General features: G+C 60.2%; 1 protein-coding gene across 3 annotated transcripts in view; it reads right to left on the bottom strand.

Moving 5' to 3' along the window:
- Nucleotides 1–5,200: 5,200 nt before the first annotated feature.
- Nfatc2 (nuclear factor of activated T cells 2) overlaps nucleotides 5,201–16,226 on the bottom strand; it is a 115,167-nt gene continuing 104,141 nt past the window's right edge. For 2 of the 3 annotated variants that reach the window (XM_078051905.1, XM_078051907.1), the window contains exon 10: nucleotides 5,201–9,362. In XM_078051905.1, coding sequence (XP_077908031.1) covers nucleotides 9,307–9,362 — 56 coding nt within the window. In that variant the 3' untranslated portion in view covers nucleotides 5,201–9,306. Of the gene's footprint in view, nucleotides 9,363–15,610; nucleotides 15,699–16,226 lie in introns of all 3 variants that reach the window. The other variant, XM_078051906.1, reaches the window with a different exon arrangement.

Below are 16,226 nucleotides of genomic sequence, written 5' to 3'. Positions count from 1 at the left end.
TGAAAGGAACCTGGGAGCCCCAAGCCCGCAGGTGGCATTCAAAACCGCGAAGCTGGGTGAGATCAACAAGGAAATGAGGGCCAGGGATCCTGACATCGGGGAGCTGAGCAAGGGCCAGAACAGGGAGGGCGCCCGCTGCAGAGGAGGACGGGGTGAGGATGCCCACCCAGGAAGGAGCCTGAGGGAGGGAGAGGAGGGGAGAGTCGGCCTTTGCACTTAGCAACCGGAGGGGCCAGCAGTCTGCCCCAGGTGGTGTCCACATGGAACATTGTGAAGGGGGGGGGCGGGCAGGGCGGGGCGTTGGGAAAGGTGGGGATGGGAGTGTTTCGAATTTTGCATAAAGGAAAGGGGAAGGGGATGCAGGGTCCACCGTCTTTTTAAACAGGAGAAGAGGCTGTGCGTTTATTCTGAGGGAGGACGCTGGGCCACTTATTGAGAAGGTGTGAGGGCATGGGGTGGCCCCAGATAGGGGCAAAGCAGAGCCTCTGGGAAGGGCAGAGGCCACAGCAGGAGCACTCAGCGTCCCTTCCAGAAGCTTCCATTGTCCTCTAGAAATAGGCAGTGAGGCCAGCAGGAGAGGCTGGGTTCAGCTAGGAGTCCAGGAGATGGCCGCCCAGCGGAGTGGACAGCCAGTGGACACGGAGATGTGGACTCTCGCTTTCAGGCAGTGATAGGAGGCCGCCCGTTGGTGCTTCTGTGGCAGCCGCCTGCTCGCCGCCTGGGTGGCTGCATCAGGCGCTGGAGGGAGAGGGCTCTGTGCCTGGAGAAGAGGGTGGTGCTCCTGAGAGGCGTCCCAAGGGCCAGGGAAGGGGGTCCCAAAGGGTTCAGGACCCCTGGCCCCCTACAAACCCTGGGGACCTGTGGGTAGGTGGCCTGGCACAGGAGAGCTTGCAGGTGTGACTGCTGATCACGGTGGTGGGAAGCCTGCCCCGGGGGACCAGGTGTGCCCCATGTGACCACAGCCCTTATCAGCCAAAGCGGGCAGCGTGAGGGTGGGGACAGCACCAGGGACTGCTGGCTGGAGTCGAGGTGGGCGGGCGGCCACGTTTGCTCCCCAGGAGCCCAGAGAAGACAGGAAGAGGACGGTCCCCAAGCCGCCTGCTGATTCTGGCTTAGCTCTGCCCGTCTTGGACCTCCGACTCTGGGTCTGTAAGGCCGTGGGTTTGTGTTGCTTTACGCTGCTGACGCGAGCGAGGCCCGGGGCCTGGAGGGCCGGGTGTGAATGGGGGAAAACGGTGATAGAAACTTGTCCTGGGGTGAAGCCACAGCCTTGGGGCACGGGGGGCCTGGGTCTGGACCCCGATTTCTAGCCCTCAGAGGGGCCCCTGACCGACCTCCTCCAGGCAGTGCTGGGGCCAGGGCGTCCCCCGGGGACGTCAGGAAGACCTGCCCTGGGGCCTCTGGATCTTGGAGCCCAGGCCAGGCAGGGAGGGCCGCGCAGGGACCGTGCACCTGGGGCCGCCCTGGCTCATTGGCATCCTGTGGAGGATAAATGAGAAGGTGGTTCCCGGGCGGAGGGTCCACCTGGGGAGGACCAGGTGGTGCGGGCCAAGTCCCGCACCTCGGCACCGTCCCGGGGAGCTGGGCCCTGGCGCGGAGATCCCCCTCTCACCTTGTCAAACACCCCCCCCCCCACCCCCGGGAGGCAGCAGCTCACGTTCGGCTTGTAAACGGCAGCTGGCCGGCTGCCCTCCTCTTACCCGTCCCCCAGGAGCCATTGGGCCGTGGCAGCCAGCACTTTACAGGCAGGGGGGGCCACAGGTGACGGCAGCCTTCAGGAGGTGGACGGTGGCCTGGCAGCTCTGGACCCACGGAGCTGCAGTGAAGGGACAGACTGGAGACAGGGCCCTGTGACCAGAAACGAGTCCAGCCAGCCACAGGGGAAAGGTCTCCCGCATCCACGGTTTGGGTCTTAAAACGCATCAAGTATCGGGCAGCGATGGGTTTCCCACACATTCCAGAGCCCACTGCTCTCGGGGCCACTTGTGTGTGGAGGTCGGGCATGTCTGTCACTCAACACCCCGTTGCCGAGGGCCTACTGTGTGCGGGGCCTGGGGATGTCATCTGAGCAGACCGGCGCTATCCTTCCCTCCTGAACTTGCAGGTGTGAGGCGGTGGACACGGTGCAGGGTATCCAAGCAGGACAGGGTCCACACCATGCCAAGGGGCGTGGGGCGGATCCCACATGACACCTGGGGGTCAGGGCCGCCTCTGAGCACGTGACGTTTACAAAAGTGAACAGGGAGGAATTCGGGGACTGGGGGACGTGGAGACGGGAGGGAGGGTGGGGTCTGAGCCAGGACCACAGGAGAAGTCGAGGTGAGCGTGGGGAGGGGTAGGCGGAGGAGGGTGGCCGCCTCACCTGGAGTCCTGCGTGCCGAGGGGTGGTGGGGTTCGAGGCGTTGAGTGCAGGATGGCTGTCGTGTGGGCGGGGAGGGCAGACGAACCAGGGGGGCCGCCCTGTCACCCAGGCAGAAGATGAGGGTGGTCCCAGGGGCACAGAGCCAGAGGCACGGCGGGCCTCCAAGAGGGGCCACCACCCTCGCTGATGTGTGGGGAACAGGGCAGTGGGGGAGCCGGGAGGGGGCTCCCAGGATTCTGACTAGGCAAGGAGGGGTGGGCAGGGACCAGGAAATGGGGGGGGGTGTTGAACTGGACGTGCTCATGGTCACCAGGCAGGGACAGTGCACAGGTGTGTGCGTGTGGTGCCTGTGGGTGTCTGCCGAATCTTCTGCCAAGATTGTCCCCAGATGCCTTTTCCTCAGGTGCCACCCAGAGCCTTGGGAGCAGAAGGAACCCAGACAGTGTGGGGTGATGTGTGCAACCCCCGCCTCCACCTTAAAAAAAAAAAAAAGTTTAGGGACCCCTGAAGTGATGGGTGTGGTCCTTGGAAAAGTCTCTGTGCTTCACGGCCGTGGTCCAGCACGGAGTCGGAGTTTGAAGCTGCCGGGCCACAGGAGTCCTGGACGGTGGGGATCATCCGGTGGAGGTGGGGTGAGGCGCCCCGTCTCTGGTGCTAACTCTACAGGGAGTGTCACCAAGCTCGGCTCTGAATGTCACCAGGAGGGTGGGGCGAGACGGCGCCGAGCGAGAAGCCCTTTTGGAGAAAGTGTGCTCTGACCTCATTTGAGTTTGTACCACAAAATGTCATGAGGTTTGTAGCGAACGTGACCCCTGCCGCTTGTCACGGCCGCGGGGCTCCTCACTTTCTCTTCCTAAAGGCTGTTGCCGTCCGGGTGTCCGCGTCCTCCGCTCTGTCTCACCCGAAGCCTGGTCCTGCCCAGAGACCAGGTCCCCACGTGGGACCCTGCAGAGGGAGGAGGGGACATGGTCTTCCCAGGTCTTCTCAGTCCCCGGGGGCGGCTGCACCAGTGACCTCGTCCCGCTCCTAGGGCACAACTGCACCCCACCGCGCAGAGCCAGGGGAGTTTCCCGGGTAGCGAGGTCCTGGCCGAGTCGCCCCACGTTGTCCCAGTGTGCACTGCCTTCACTTAGGTTCAGATATCGGATCCTTCGAGTTTCTGGGTTTGATCTAGTTACTGTCTGAGCTCAAAGGCTGCTTCCGGAGGGTGGGAAAATGAGGTCCCAGGGAGCTCACGGCTCCGTCAGGAGCTTGGGTGAGTCTGAAACCATCCGCTAGACAAGGAGCTGGGGGACCAGTAGCCAGAGAGAGGAGCGTGCACCTGGGCACGGGCAGGTGGGGACTGCTGTCTGCACTGTCCACCTGGGGAGCCCGAGGCTCTTTGCTAAATGAAGACGGTTCTGGTTTTCTCTTTGGGAGCGGAAGAAGGAAAGGAAGGGAAAGGAGAGCATCCCGCAGCTGCAGCAGTCACCTCGCAAGGGCGGGTGGCCCCCAGGTGTGTGGCCTGCTGGGTGTTCTGGGGGGGGGTGCTCCCGCTCGCCACGCTCTGAGCCACCCCAACTCTGTGCTTAGTCCTCTTCTGGCGGCCCATCTCTCTCAATCCCACCAGCACAAAAGCGCTGCAGCAGGCACAAGCGCCATCTGCTCACCTGGATGCGCTTCAGGGCATCTGAAGGGGAGAGATGGGGACAGCTGGTCCCAGCCAGCAGAGGGGGGACTCGGGCCATATCAAGAGAAGCGTTTCCAGCTGCCAGGGCCCATGCAGGCCTGCCTCTGTGGTCCTGCCCTGTGGTCCTGCCCCTGGGGTCCTCCCCCTGCCCCTACGGTCCTGCCCCTGCCCCTGCCCCTGCCCCTGGGGTCCTCCCCCTGCCCCTGCCCCTGCGGTCCTGCCCTTCCCCCTGGGGTCCTGCCCCTGCCCCTGGGGTCCTCCCCCTGCCCCTGCCGTCCTGCCCCTGCCCCTGGGGTCCTCCCCCTGCCCCTGCCGTCCTGCCCCTGCCCCTGGGGTCCTGCCCCTGCCCCTGGGGTCCTGCCCCTGCCGTCCTGCCCCTGCCCCTGGGGTCCTCCCCCTGCCCCTGCGGTCCTGCCCTGCGGTCCTGCCCCTGCGGTCCTGCCCCCACCCCTGGGGTCCTATCCCCGCCCCTGGGGTCCTCCCCCTGCCCCTGCCCCTGCGGTCCTGCCCTGCGGTCCTGCCCCCACACCTGGGGTCCTGTCCCTACCCCTGGGGTCCTGCTGGCTCTGGGCACCAGAAGAGAGTCTGGGAAACCCCCAGGAAGGAACCCCAAGTGTGGAGCCGTGGTGGGGAGGGGCGGCCCCCTGGGACCTGGCCTGGTCAGGGCCCTTCTCCCTGGTGGGGTGTAAGAGTAGCTCTGAGGTGAGGAACAACAGGAAGGAGCAGGTTCTAAATGTCCTAGGAGCTCAGCGAGGGGAGGCGAAGCACCGCCCTGAGGAGGAGGCCAGCTGAGACCTCTAGTACTTGTGCTGCCTAACTGTGGGGCTGATGGTCAGCCCCTTGGCCTCCCAGGTCCTGGCTCGGCCCCGCTAGCTACAGATGCTCTGGGGCCCGTGGGAGGGGCCTAAGGTAGACATCATGAATCTCGAGTTTCTGGACCCTCAGAAGGGGTCAAGGGACAGAGGAGCCATGTCAGGGAGAATCGGACCCCGCTGGAGCTTCCCGCTCTGCGACCTGGGACAAATGGCTCTGAGCCACTTAAAGTGGACGGCACCGTCGCCCCAGACTGAGGGGAAGAGGCAATGAACTCCCAAGGAAAGCTCCCTGCTCTACAGACGCAGAGTGCGGACCGTGCCCAGCGCTCCCTCCCCAGACAGCCACGCAGCTGCTGCTTTCAACCATTTTATTGCTCAACTATCATAATACAAGCCGTATAAAAATACTTTACATATAGCAAAAATAAACTACATGAAACTGCAGGTTAAAAACCATTTTGCATAGGAATGTGATGTATTCTAACCCCTGGACCAGTCGGGATTCTCAAACCTTCCAGCACGGCGCTGCCGGGGCCGCTGATGTCTGGGGAACCCCATTACGACCCCACGCCTTCTCCCCCGGGAGCTGCAGGAGCCATGGCGGCCAGTGAGGTTCTCGGCCAGGGTGTCCAGAAGCTGGACTGCTGGGCCCTCGGCCACCTCTGCTCAGGCCAGCCGCCACGCTGGGCGCGTCTGCTCACACGCAGCAGTGTCCTCTGCATCCCAGCCCCGCCCAGCCCCGACCTGGCAGGGGAGCCGAGCCTGCCCGCGGCTGCAGGAGGACAGCGGTGAACACAGTCCCAGGGCCATACTGCGTTTTTGGGGGGGCTTAGCTTGGGAAGCACCCTTCTTGCCAATCATCAAAGTTATTTTTTGTTTTGTTTTTGTTTTGAAAGTGAATTAAGACAGTCATGCTATAACTTGAGGGCCCCAGGAGAGCTGAGGGTCGGACACTGCTTTCCTCTAAGCATGTGGCTGGGCTGTGTGACAAACTGGTATGGTGCCCACGTCCCCCGTTTGGGAGACCTGAGGTCAAGACGTGTCGGGTCCCTGAAGGGCTGTCCCTCCGGCACACGAGTTCGGGAATGGTGACCCGTCTTGTCCAGAACGTCACCACCCCCGTGCCACTTGTCAGTGAGAAATGAGCGCAGTTGTCAAGTGGACCTCCGGCAGCCCCTCAATCCCAAACAACAGGAAGCACGTGGAGAGTGGTTTTTGTGACATGAAAATAAACAGCCTCTTTTTCAGTCCCGAGTGACAATCGGAACACATCAGCTTCCAATGGCCCGCGTGACAGCTCCCGCCCTGGCCGAGGCTGGCCCGCTGAGACAGATGTCTTGGCTGCTGGATGCAGGTCTGCAGAGCAGCGCTCCAGCGTTCCTGGGGGGAGCGGCTCTGTTTGTCCTTGGCGACGTCCGTGTGGGAAAACTGCGGAGGTCCTGTGGATAATGCATATGGGGTCACCTCTCAGGACTCCGATTTGGTCAGCTCTGTCCAGTTCAGCCTGCACCTGGGGTCCTGTCAGTAGGAACTCTCTGGATTCCATTACTACGCAGGCAGGGTTCTGTCGTTGCTTTAAAAATAAAAAAAATCACCTTCTAGATCGTTTATTTACAATTCTCGGTGACAAAACCCAGGCTCGGCCTGCAGAAAGCAAGCACTACTCTCAGCCAAGAACAGGACGGATTCTTCTTCCCCAGAACCGTCCCCTTTCTTAGTCTGAGGTGCTGGCTCCTGCTACCCTAAGCACCCACCAGGCCCAGATGTGGGGATTTTGGTTTCTTTCCTGGAATGATTTACAAAAAGTTTTCAAGAATACACCATTTCTCTTACAGAAAAATAATCAACATATATGTAAAAAGAGACACTTAAAAAGATTTCTGACCATTTATAAATATTTTCTAATTCAGGAATGCAATATTTTGAGGGCAGATTAAAAAAAAGCATAAAAATACAGGTAAGAAAATAAAATTTAATAACATACTAATTAATCTGGATTGCCATATATATTATCAAGCAGCAGTATTTCTGTATAACGCGGGAAGACTTGCAAACTTTAGAAGAACAGTACATTCAGCAACCTGGCGGATTTGCCAGCGCAACATAACGCACGTGGCCGTGATGGGGCACGTACAGACCTCGACTTGACTGGGGTCCCTCTGACACCTGCGACATACCCATCTTTCCCATTTAGCCGCCCTTACTGTCTCGTCCTCTTGGAGGATCTTACTGCCTCTTCCCTTGCTGAAAATATTTCTCGCACGATTTGCTCTCGGCCGAGCTTCCTCCTGGCATTGACGACGACGGACAAAGCCTTTGAAGCCGTCGGTTCCGGATACACTTTCTCTGGCCTGCTTGTGTCTCTAGACAAACGCTTCCTTTCCTTTGCTGTTCGGTTCAGTTGCTATGAAAATGCTTTGTCTCCAGCAGTCCTGGAGGGGGGGGGGGTTATTTGTGCATCACGCACACATGCACGTCTGAGCTGCCAGGAAGCCCTTTTTGCAACCATGGTGAGAGGGTGGCTGGAAAATGTGTTAGTCCCTCTCTCGCCCCATGGACGGGGAAGCCGAGCTCCTTTGTGACAATTGCAGGAAGGCACTTGGGTGAAACATTCAGACAACTGAGGAGAAGCTTGATTCCCTCATGTGCAAAAAATGGCTCCCAGCCAGGCCAAGTGACAGCAGACCACTCAGCCAGCCCTTGAAACTCTGCCCCAGCAAAGTAAGTACTGCTGGAGAGGGACTCCCTTAGGTAAAGCTGCTAGAGGGGACTTTTCTTTGTTAATGAGGAAGAATTCGGCATCGCAGAAGCTCTGTGGCGGTGCTCGGCTTCTTCCTGGCACTCTGCGCATCAAAGGGACTCTGCCCGACTCCGCGGGGGGTGGGTGATGGGGTCTGCTGCTCGTAGGAGAAATAAATGCTACGCATCAACCTAGAAGGTCCACACCCCTGGGTGCAGAGAGCAGAACTGGGTGTTCATCCTCTGTGGAGCGCACCAGCCATGCCGGGCCCGGCTCTCGGGAAGGCTCGCCCATGGCTAGCCCGGACAAGACGGCAGGGACTTAGAAAAGCCACTGTGCATGTTTAACAGCCGGGCTCTCCTCCTAGGCCTCCCCTAGCAGACTGGACTGAGAAACTCCTTCGAGGACAGGCTGAGGATATTTTCACCTCATGTTTGATGGCTAAGGAATCAACTGAACGGCCGAGAGAGAACGCCCAGCTTGTCCTGGGTGCCTGCGACGCATGCGGTCATGCACATCTGTGTGATGACCACCTGCCAAGAAAGCCCAGGGTTTCATTGGCAGAAACGGCACCCAAGGAGCGACCTGTGCAGGGCCTTGTGCAGCTGGGGATCACACAGACCTGCTGCTGTTGGACGCTCTGCTCATGCAGGAGGGGTGCTAGGGCCAGCACTTTGGGGTTGAGGGGAACTTTAAATGGACTCGGGTAAAAGCCACCCATGATCCTGGGGGCCAGCGCCTGAGGCTCCCTGTTTGACTCTTGAGTTTGGAGCAGAGAGGGAATCCAACCCTTTTTTGATCTTGCACTTGGGTGTTTTGAACGAAAATCTTGCACTTTTTTTTTCTTCTTGCTGCTGTGGCCCTTCCACCTCGTCCCTGACATTCAATACGCAGGCCTGAGGCTCTCCTAGATACTCCATGAGAGTGCTGGCCGGGAGGAACACGGGGAGGACTCTCGAGGAGCACAGTGGACAGTGGCAGCAGGCCGGGCAGCGCCCCCTCCGGGACACTCGGCATCAGCGCTGGCTGTGGGCAGCAGGGGGAGAGAGCTACTGGCCGAGAAGGCTCAGCCCCCAGCCTCCTTGGCCAGCTCTCTGAAGCATAGAATAATAACAACAAACGTGTACACGCCAACACCGAGCCGTCGTGACTGGGGATCTAGTCTGGGCAAGGCAGTTTGCTTTGGAAGGAGAAAATTCCAAAATAAAGCTCCCGCTGTGGCCCACGGTGAGGAGAGCACCACGGACAACGGTCCAGTCTCGGCCTCAGCCTCGAGGGTGTGGGGTCCGTCAGCTGGACTCGGCGGCCACATCCCCTTGGTGGCTCTGAGGCCCCGTCTCCCTCAAAAGGGCCAGGAGCTGTTCCCAGAACCTGGAAAAGTGAACGCAGGGGCCCTTCCCCTCCAACTCCAGCCACGCCGGTCTCGGGCCAGTTCCAGCTTCCCGCCACATTCCCAATGTGGTCCTGGTCAGCAGGCACTTGATACCCAGATGGGTCACTGTGAAGGTCAACCGGGAGGGTCTTTGGGACTCGAAATTCAAAAGGAAGAGGTGCTCTGGCGTTTCCAGAGAGAGGAGCAAGCTCCTGTGCCAGCAGCTGGCCCGAGCGTGGCTCCCGTGGGGCCTCTGGCCAGGAGATGAACAGCAAGGGACAGAAGCGAGGGCGGCGAGGGCTCCAAGTGGGGGTCCGAGGCATGAACGTCTTGCGATGATGGCTGCTTCTACGTCTGGTTTCTGGAGGGAGGTCCAGAAAACTCCTTCCTGATGATTTCATTGACTAGAAAAGGAAAGAAGAGAGAGACCAATGAGCAGCGCTGAAAACGTAGGTCAGTTTTCCAGAACGGCCCTCAGGCCAGCTTTTTAAACATTGATTTGACGTTTTAGTTGCAGTTGGACACGAGGCCTTTATTTTACTTATTTTTATGTGGTGCTGAGGATCGAGCCCAGGGCCTCACGCGTGCTAGGCGAGCGCTCTACCGCTGAGCCACAACCCCAGCCCCTCCATCGGGCTATTTTTTAAAGACCTTCACAGTGACCCATCTGGATATCAAGTGTCTGCTGACCAGAACCACATTGTTTTTGCTCCTCGTGATGATACACTTGACCATTTTTTTCAGCATGAGAAATGCCTTCCTATGTCATGTTTTGCTTTCCTGGATCAGAACGTTTTGTGCCGTCGGCTCCCGAACTCCTTCGCCGACTGCCTACAGAAACACCTATGACATGATGGTGTCCCACAAAAACCTAGGATCCCCTAAAGGACAGCAAGTAAGCAGCCGTCGATGGACGTGAAATCTCTATTTCTGCACAAGCAGGATCTTCCCCGCCGGTCGTGAGCCTTAGAACTTGAAAGTATCCTCAGAGGGACCCTGGGGGCTTGGTCACCTTCACCTCCTTCAGGATGCATGGAGCTCTGAAAGGGCCCCAGGGGCACGAGGCCAGCCCCGGCCAGCTCTCTGCTCCTCCAGGAGGGTCTTCGTAGGTCACGGGCGGCATGAGACCCCCGGATGACGGATCTTGCCAACAGACTCCCTTTGGCACCCCTGGAAATGGCCACCCTCGTGCCGGCTCACTGCCGAGGTCGGCAAACGTGTGCCCCGAGGCTGGTGTGTTGACTGGGGTGGAAGTGGGGGGCAGTGGGACCCTTCTGGGTTCCTATCAAAGGCAGGCCACCCTCCCCTGCCCCAGCTCTGACCCTGACTTCTCCCATGGCCCCCAGGCCCTCATCTGGGCCTTTGCCTGAGGCTCTGGAGATAGGAGGCTGGTGTGTGTGGGGGTGCCTGTGCCCAGAGCCCCTCCCTGGTGCAGCCAGGCTCCCCCGGCTCCAGGGTCCTGGTGCTCTGCCGGGATGGTCGGGGACAGGGGCGGGGAGCACCCACAGCTTTAAAGAGCTGAGGCCAGGCTCCTCCCCGTGCTCCCCTAGCTGGAGGTGTGGCTTCACCTCCCGGGGCCTCATGTCCCCATCCTAGGCCTGCGCTCCTTGTGGGGCGGCAGGAGGACACTAAGCCTGCGGGGCCTGAGGCGCGTCACTGGCCAGGAACATCCCCGCGGGATCTGGGCACTGTGGAGCCCGGGACCATTGTGCAGGGCAAAGGTCCTGGTGTCGGAGGGTGGGGTCGGAGTCCCGCGCTGGCCACGTCCTGGCTCTGAACCTGCCTGTTGTCGTGACAGGACGGTTCTGTGCCTCCGTTTCTCCATCTGCAAGTGTGACTGTCGGCACTCCAGGGCTGTGGAGGGTCCTGGGTGAGATGGCCCAAGTAGAGAAACGCCCGCGTGCCCTGGGAGCAGGTGCTGGTGTGCAGAGGGAGTGTGTGAGAGAGAAGGGGACAGCTGTGCGCTCACGGGGGGGGGGGACGGGACCGCTAGAGGGACAAATGCTTCCCAGGGAAGCGGCTGCACACACAGGACCTTGGGATGAGCCCGTTCAGCTCCCCAGCGCCACTCGGCACCAACTGAACGAACGGTGCTCCGGCCACCAGCGGATCCCAGGGGCCGAGCTGGAGACTGGATGAAGACCCCCCCCTTCCCCGTGTGGCACCGCCAGGGCCAGATAAGCTGAGGTGCCCCGAGAGGGGTGGGGTGGAGTGGGGTGGGGTGGGGTGGGTCGGGCAGCTTCACGCGGAGCTTTTCAAAGCCCGGATCCTGAGGGCCTTCCTGTTTTCTCAACCTAGGAAGCCAGGAGCCCATCCTCGGTGGAAACTTTCCACAGCCCCAGGTTTCTAAAAATAGCCCTGGGCAGAGCTGGAGGCACCAGGGCAGCCTCACAAGGGCCCGGGCCCTTCTCAGATCACAGGCCCCGAGGGGCAGCCTCTCCTGCAGGCAAAGCCGCTTTCCCCTCCCCTGGGACGAGATCCGTGCTGCTGCCTGGAAGCCTCCTTTGGGGGGTGGGCAACCGTCTGGAGGCTCAGCAGGAGCTCTGCTCTGAGACCCCACCGTCACCTGTCACCGCTGGGGGTGGCTCGGGGGCTCAGACGTTCAGACCCCACCCCAACCTCTCTGGGTAGAGACCTTTTCTTTCTGAAACCTCAGCTTGCTCCTCCCCTGGCTGCAGACCAGGAGAAAGTTCTACAACAGAAATGTCAGCAGGTGGCCGTGGGGCCAGGTGAGACTGCAGACCGGGGCTCCGAGTCCCCGAGGAACTTACACTGAAATCTCCTTCTGCAGCGTGTCGGGGCAGGAGGTGCTCCCTGTCCCTGGCATCAATCCCACGTCTGTCCACCGCGGCCTTGGGTTTTCAGCAGGTGGAGAGCCCCTCACTCGGTCCTGTCACCGCCTCCTCCTCCCTGGGTGATCCTCTCCCTCTAAGCCCTGCCCTGGTCTGCCCTCCACCAGATCCTGAGTCCCCTGTCCCCTCTGACCTCGCCTCCTCGACCCTCCCTCGCTGACCGTGCTCCATGGCACCAGCTTCCATTCTGCCCATCTCGGGCCCCTGCCACCCTCTGTCCTGGTCCCAACCGGATCCCTCTTCACCCCGGTCATCAAAGCTCAGACGCAGGCTCCTGGGCCTGTGGGGTCCCTGGGTCCCTTCACTCTGCCAACTTCTTGCTTCGCATGCTCTGGGGCCTGGACGAAGCCCCGGCCTTTCGACCTGGGGGACCGGGGACGCTTAGTGATAAGAACACAGACCTCAGAGAGGGCTGAGACCCTTCAGGCCTCGCCGTCGGAGCTGAGCATGGCCCCGGGCTTGACCCTGAGATCCAAGCAATTTATTTACCCAACAAATGCTTCTGGCACCTGCCCTGTGCCAGCTACGGCACCTCCGGCCTCTTCCCCGGCTGGGGCCAGGCCGTTCCCACAGATCCCCTCCCGGTCGACTCCACCTTCCTTCCTGCGCTTGTTCCAACGCCACCTCTTCCCAGAAGCGCCTCCTATTTCACCTTTGCTGCCTTCAGAGAGGCAAGTGCTGGATTTCCACATCCCCCCGCCCAGTGCACGGCATCCCCTGTGCCCACAGCAGGTGCTCCTCGCCCTGCCCCAGCAGCTAGGTCTCCCGCTTTGGGGAGCTGGTTTTCCTCTGTCACCCAACTGGCGATGGGCGTCTGCTCCCCTGCTCTCCAGGAGCCTGTCCCTGCAGAAGAAGGTGACCCTGCTCCTTTCTCCAGAGCTGGGGGCCGGGCCTGCACCACGCCTGGGACCTCTCACGCCTGGGACCCCGTAACAAAGTCCCCATCCCCTTTAATCCGTAGGGAACAGAGCCGCCACTTGTCATTGCAGGCAAAGGGGACTGGGGTCTGGACCCAGGGCCCACTTTCTCCACCGCCCTACAACTAGCCAGAGACGGTGCTGTGAGGTCAGTCTTTGTCATCCTCAGTGTCTCTTGTGTGACTCGGGGAAAAGCAAGGGACGGTGGCCACAGCAGGTGCTCTGCCTGACGAGGCTGGCGGTGGTCACTGCCAGAGTCCCTGACCCTCCTCATCCTCAGAGGTGCTGGCCTGACAGGACCGAGAGCAAGTGGGTCTATAACCTCTGGGTGACCCCTAAGTCTGACCCCTAAGGCTGCTACCAGAAAAGACGGACAGATTTCAAGTGCATGAAAATCCTACACTTTTTAAAACGCAGAAGCACGAGGCAATATTTCCAGCATAAAGGACGGTCATGGCACCGTGGATAAGAAGAATAGGAATAATCTAATAAAAGTGGCTGCCCACATCAGAGCAGGCTGCACCAGGGTCCACGAGGCCCCTTCTGTAAAGGGGCAGGTGGTGTCTTTAGCTGTGTGGGTGCCATAGCCACCTCCTCAACGGTCTGGCTCTGCTGCTGAGGTGCAGAAGCGGTGACCGGCGGTGGATGAGCGACGGCTGTGCTCCCGTCAGACTCCTTTACCCAGACAGGCGGGGCCAGCTCTGGCTCAGGAGCCCGCGTCAGCCGGCCCCTGATTAGATCCCCGTGGCAAAACAGAAAGGAAAGAAGGGTGTTCTCCCCACTACTCTGGGGGGACAGCCCTGTGGGGAAACCAAAGCCTCAGCTAGTATCACTCATCAGATGGCTCTGGGTTGACTTGGTGGCGAATTCTCAAGCGGGACTGCCTGCCGCCAGCGGCCCGCTCTGCCAGAGTTTCTGCTTTTTTGTGAAAGACCCCGTCACAGGTCCTCCACCTTGGGCCCCTGGACGGCTGCTCAGGGTTGCACCAATCTACCCAGGTGCAAGGAAGGGCCTTTCGGGGTGACTCTCCTGCGGCCCTTCTCCCCGTAATGCTGACTTTAAAACTCCATCCCCTGGGAAAGTGGCAACAGGAAGGCACCAGGAGCCCGGGGGGGGGGGGGTGCTATCCCAAACCTCCACGTCCCGCCATCTGGCTAGACAGCTTTTGTGCCCATCAGAGCCTGAGCGAGTGCTGGCCACAAAGGCCACAGCCATGAAGACACTGCCACCTGCCTCTAGGCCACACCCCAGGCAGAGCCGAGAGGGGCTGGGCACTCACCCATCACCTCTGCCCACCATGACGGGTGGACCCACTCTTGAGACCCTCCTGCCTGCCTGGGGCAGGACGAGACCACGGCAGGAAGCACAGGAATGCTCTCGGCTCTGCCTCTGTTCCTACCACTCCTGGGGGAATCTGCTCTGAAGGCCAAGAAAGCTTGCCAGGCCTCAACTGTCCACTGCCTGAGGGCCTCCCCAGGAGTGGGGGAAGGAGGCTGGGGAGGAAAGCTGGCCCTGGCCCGCCCGGCCACCCCTCCCCAGGCTCTGCTTAGCGATCTCCAGCCCTGTCCTCTTCTCCCGGCCCCTTCCAAGGAGTCTGGTCACCTGCACACTGTGGAGAAGAGGCTTCTGGACAAGCCTGGCCTAACTACAGGGACTCAGTGAAAGCAAAAGTCCCCTTGATGGGCTCTCGCCCAAGGGGCAGGTGGGGTCTGAAGAGTCGGGACCCGTCGGAGCTGGGCCTGCACGGGGTCTTTACACCCTGACGTCCCAGACAGGAGCAGAAGCGGGCCTGCCTGGGCGCTGCGCTTCACACTTGCTCGTGTTTGGGACTCGTGTTTGGGGGCTGTTGGAGCAACCGCCCTCCGGCTAAGCCCTCGCGGTGACACTGGGGAGCATGGGCACAGCTCGGCCCTGTCCACTGGGAAACAGGGCTCTGAGCTGACCGCTCTTCTGGGTCTGCTGTGGGACGGCTTCCGGGTGCTGCTTTCCCCGGACTTCAGAGTGGCCTTCAGTGAGAGTCTGCCTCAGACTCCTGGACCTGGCCTGGGTGGTATCAGAGACTCTGCGCTTGACGAAGGGACCACAGAGAGCCACAGACCGGCAGCCAGGAGGCACACAACCCATCAGGCCGCCATCGGGTGTCCCCGAGCTGCATGCTGGCTCAGTGTTCTAACGAGAATGGCAGGAGGTGGGACCCAGCGTCAGCCTCTAAGAAGCTGAGGCACCGGAGGTTCAGGAACTTCCCCAACTGCCCACCTGATCGTGTCCTCCACCAGCCTGTGACCCTTGCGCTGCCAGGCCTGCGCTCACCACCCGACTGTGCACAGGCTCCGTGGCCCCAGTCACGCAGGGCGGACCCGCTACTGAAGCCGGGAGGGGGGCCCTGTGGAGACCAGCGCTCCAGCCTCGGTTCCAGAGGCACATTTCCTATCCAGACACCGAGCAGCAAGTTACGCTGTCAAGTGACAGAGCACAAATGTCCCCAGGGAGGACTGAGACAGAGAGGAGAGGGTTGACAGGAAACTGCCTACACATGGGAGCTTCCTGTGCCGCCCGCTAGGTCTATGTCCTCCCTGCCATCTGTCTGTCCCCTGTGCAGAGCCCCCCCCCCCCCCGTGGAGTTTGTCCCTGCAGGCCAGTCCTGGAGGGGTTGGGGAGCCCCCGGAGAGCATGCGTTTCCCCAGGCCCCCTCCCCTCTCCTCCTGCCCGGGCTCACAGACCCAGAGCGTCCTCTTTCCTTGGGAGCAGGAAGGGTGGCTGTGAGGGTGGCTGAGGAGGGGAGAGGGCTTCCGGTTGGGAAGCTTTCTTGTACTTAATAAAAATAAAAAAGTTAACACAACACACAGCTGGAAAACCAAAGGAGAAGCAGAAGATGACAATTACCTTTAACTTTGGTTTCTCGGATCAAAGATCACAGTCATTCTGTTTCATAATATGTTTTGTATCCAGCTAAGGTGTGTGTCTATCAGCTCTGAAAAAGATGTGCAAAACCATTTTTGAGAAAAAAAAAATCATCTTTGATCTCTATTATAGTCCAACCAAGTCACGGCCACACCATCCACCTCGGGTCTCTCCAAGCCACTCAAACCCAGAAGCGAACGCAACCCTGTGGCTGGGACCGAAGCCCAAGTTCTGTATCGTTTTCATGTCTGTGCCACCATGAACCCAGAACCAGGGTAATGGTCACTGAGGTGAGGGTCACTGTAAAAGTCCTGGGGCTCTCTGAGCTCGGAGCACCTCAGCGACGTGGAGGGGACGTGTGTCCACTTCACGCTCGTCCAAAGGCCTCTGCCGTGGCATCTTAAACAGTGGCCGTCTAGAGAGAGAATCCCAAAGCTGGCTCCTGCTAAGGTCAACGGGGAAACCAACATCCCCAAAGTCGGCCCGTGTCCCTCTACAAGCGATCACACCTCAGCAGCCACGTAAATTCCTAAGACTGCACCTTTTCTTCCTGTTTTGTCAGTGTGGGGCGGGGGGGGGTTTACTATTTTTACAGCCT

The sequence above is a fragment of the Ictidomys tridecemlineatus genome, chromosome 5 (genome assembly GCF_052094955.1).
Source record: "Ictidomys tridecemlineatus isolate mIctTri1 chromosome 5, mIctTri1.hap1, whole genome shotgun sequence".
Lineage (NCBI taxonomy): Eukaryota > Metazoa > Chordata > Mammalia > Rodentia > Sciuridae > Ictidomys > Ictidomys tridecemlineatus.
The sequence above is the reverse complement of the archived record's forward strand: the minus strand, read 5'-3'. Positions and strand labels throughout refer to the sequence as shown.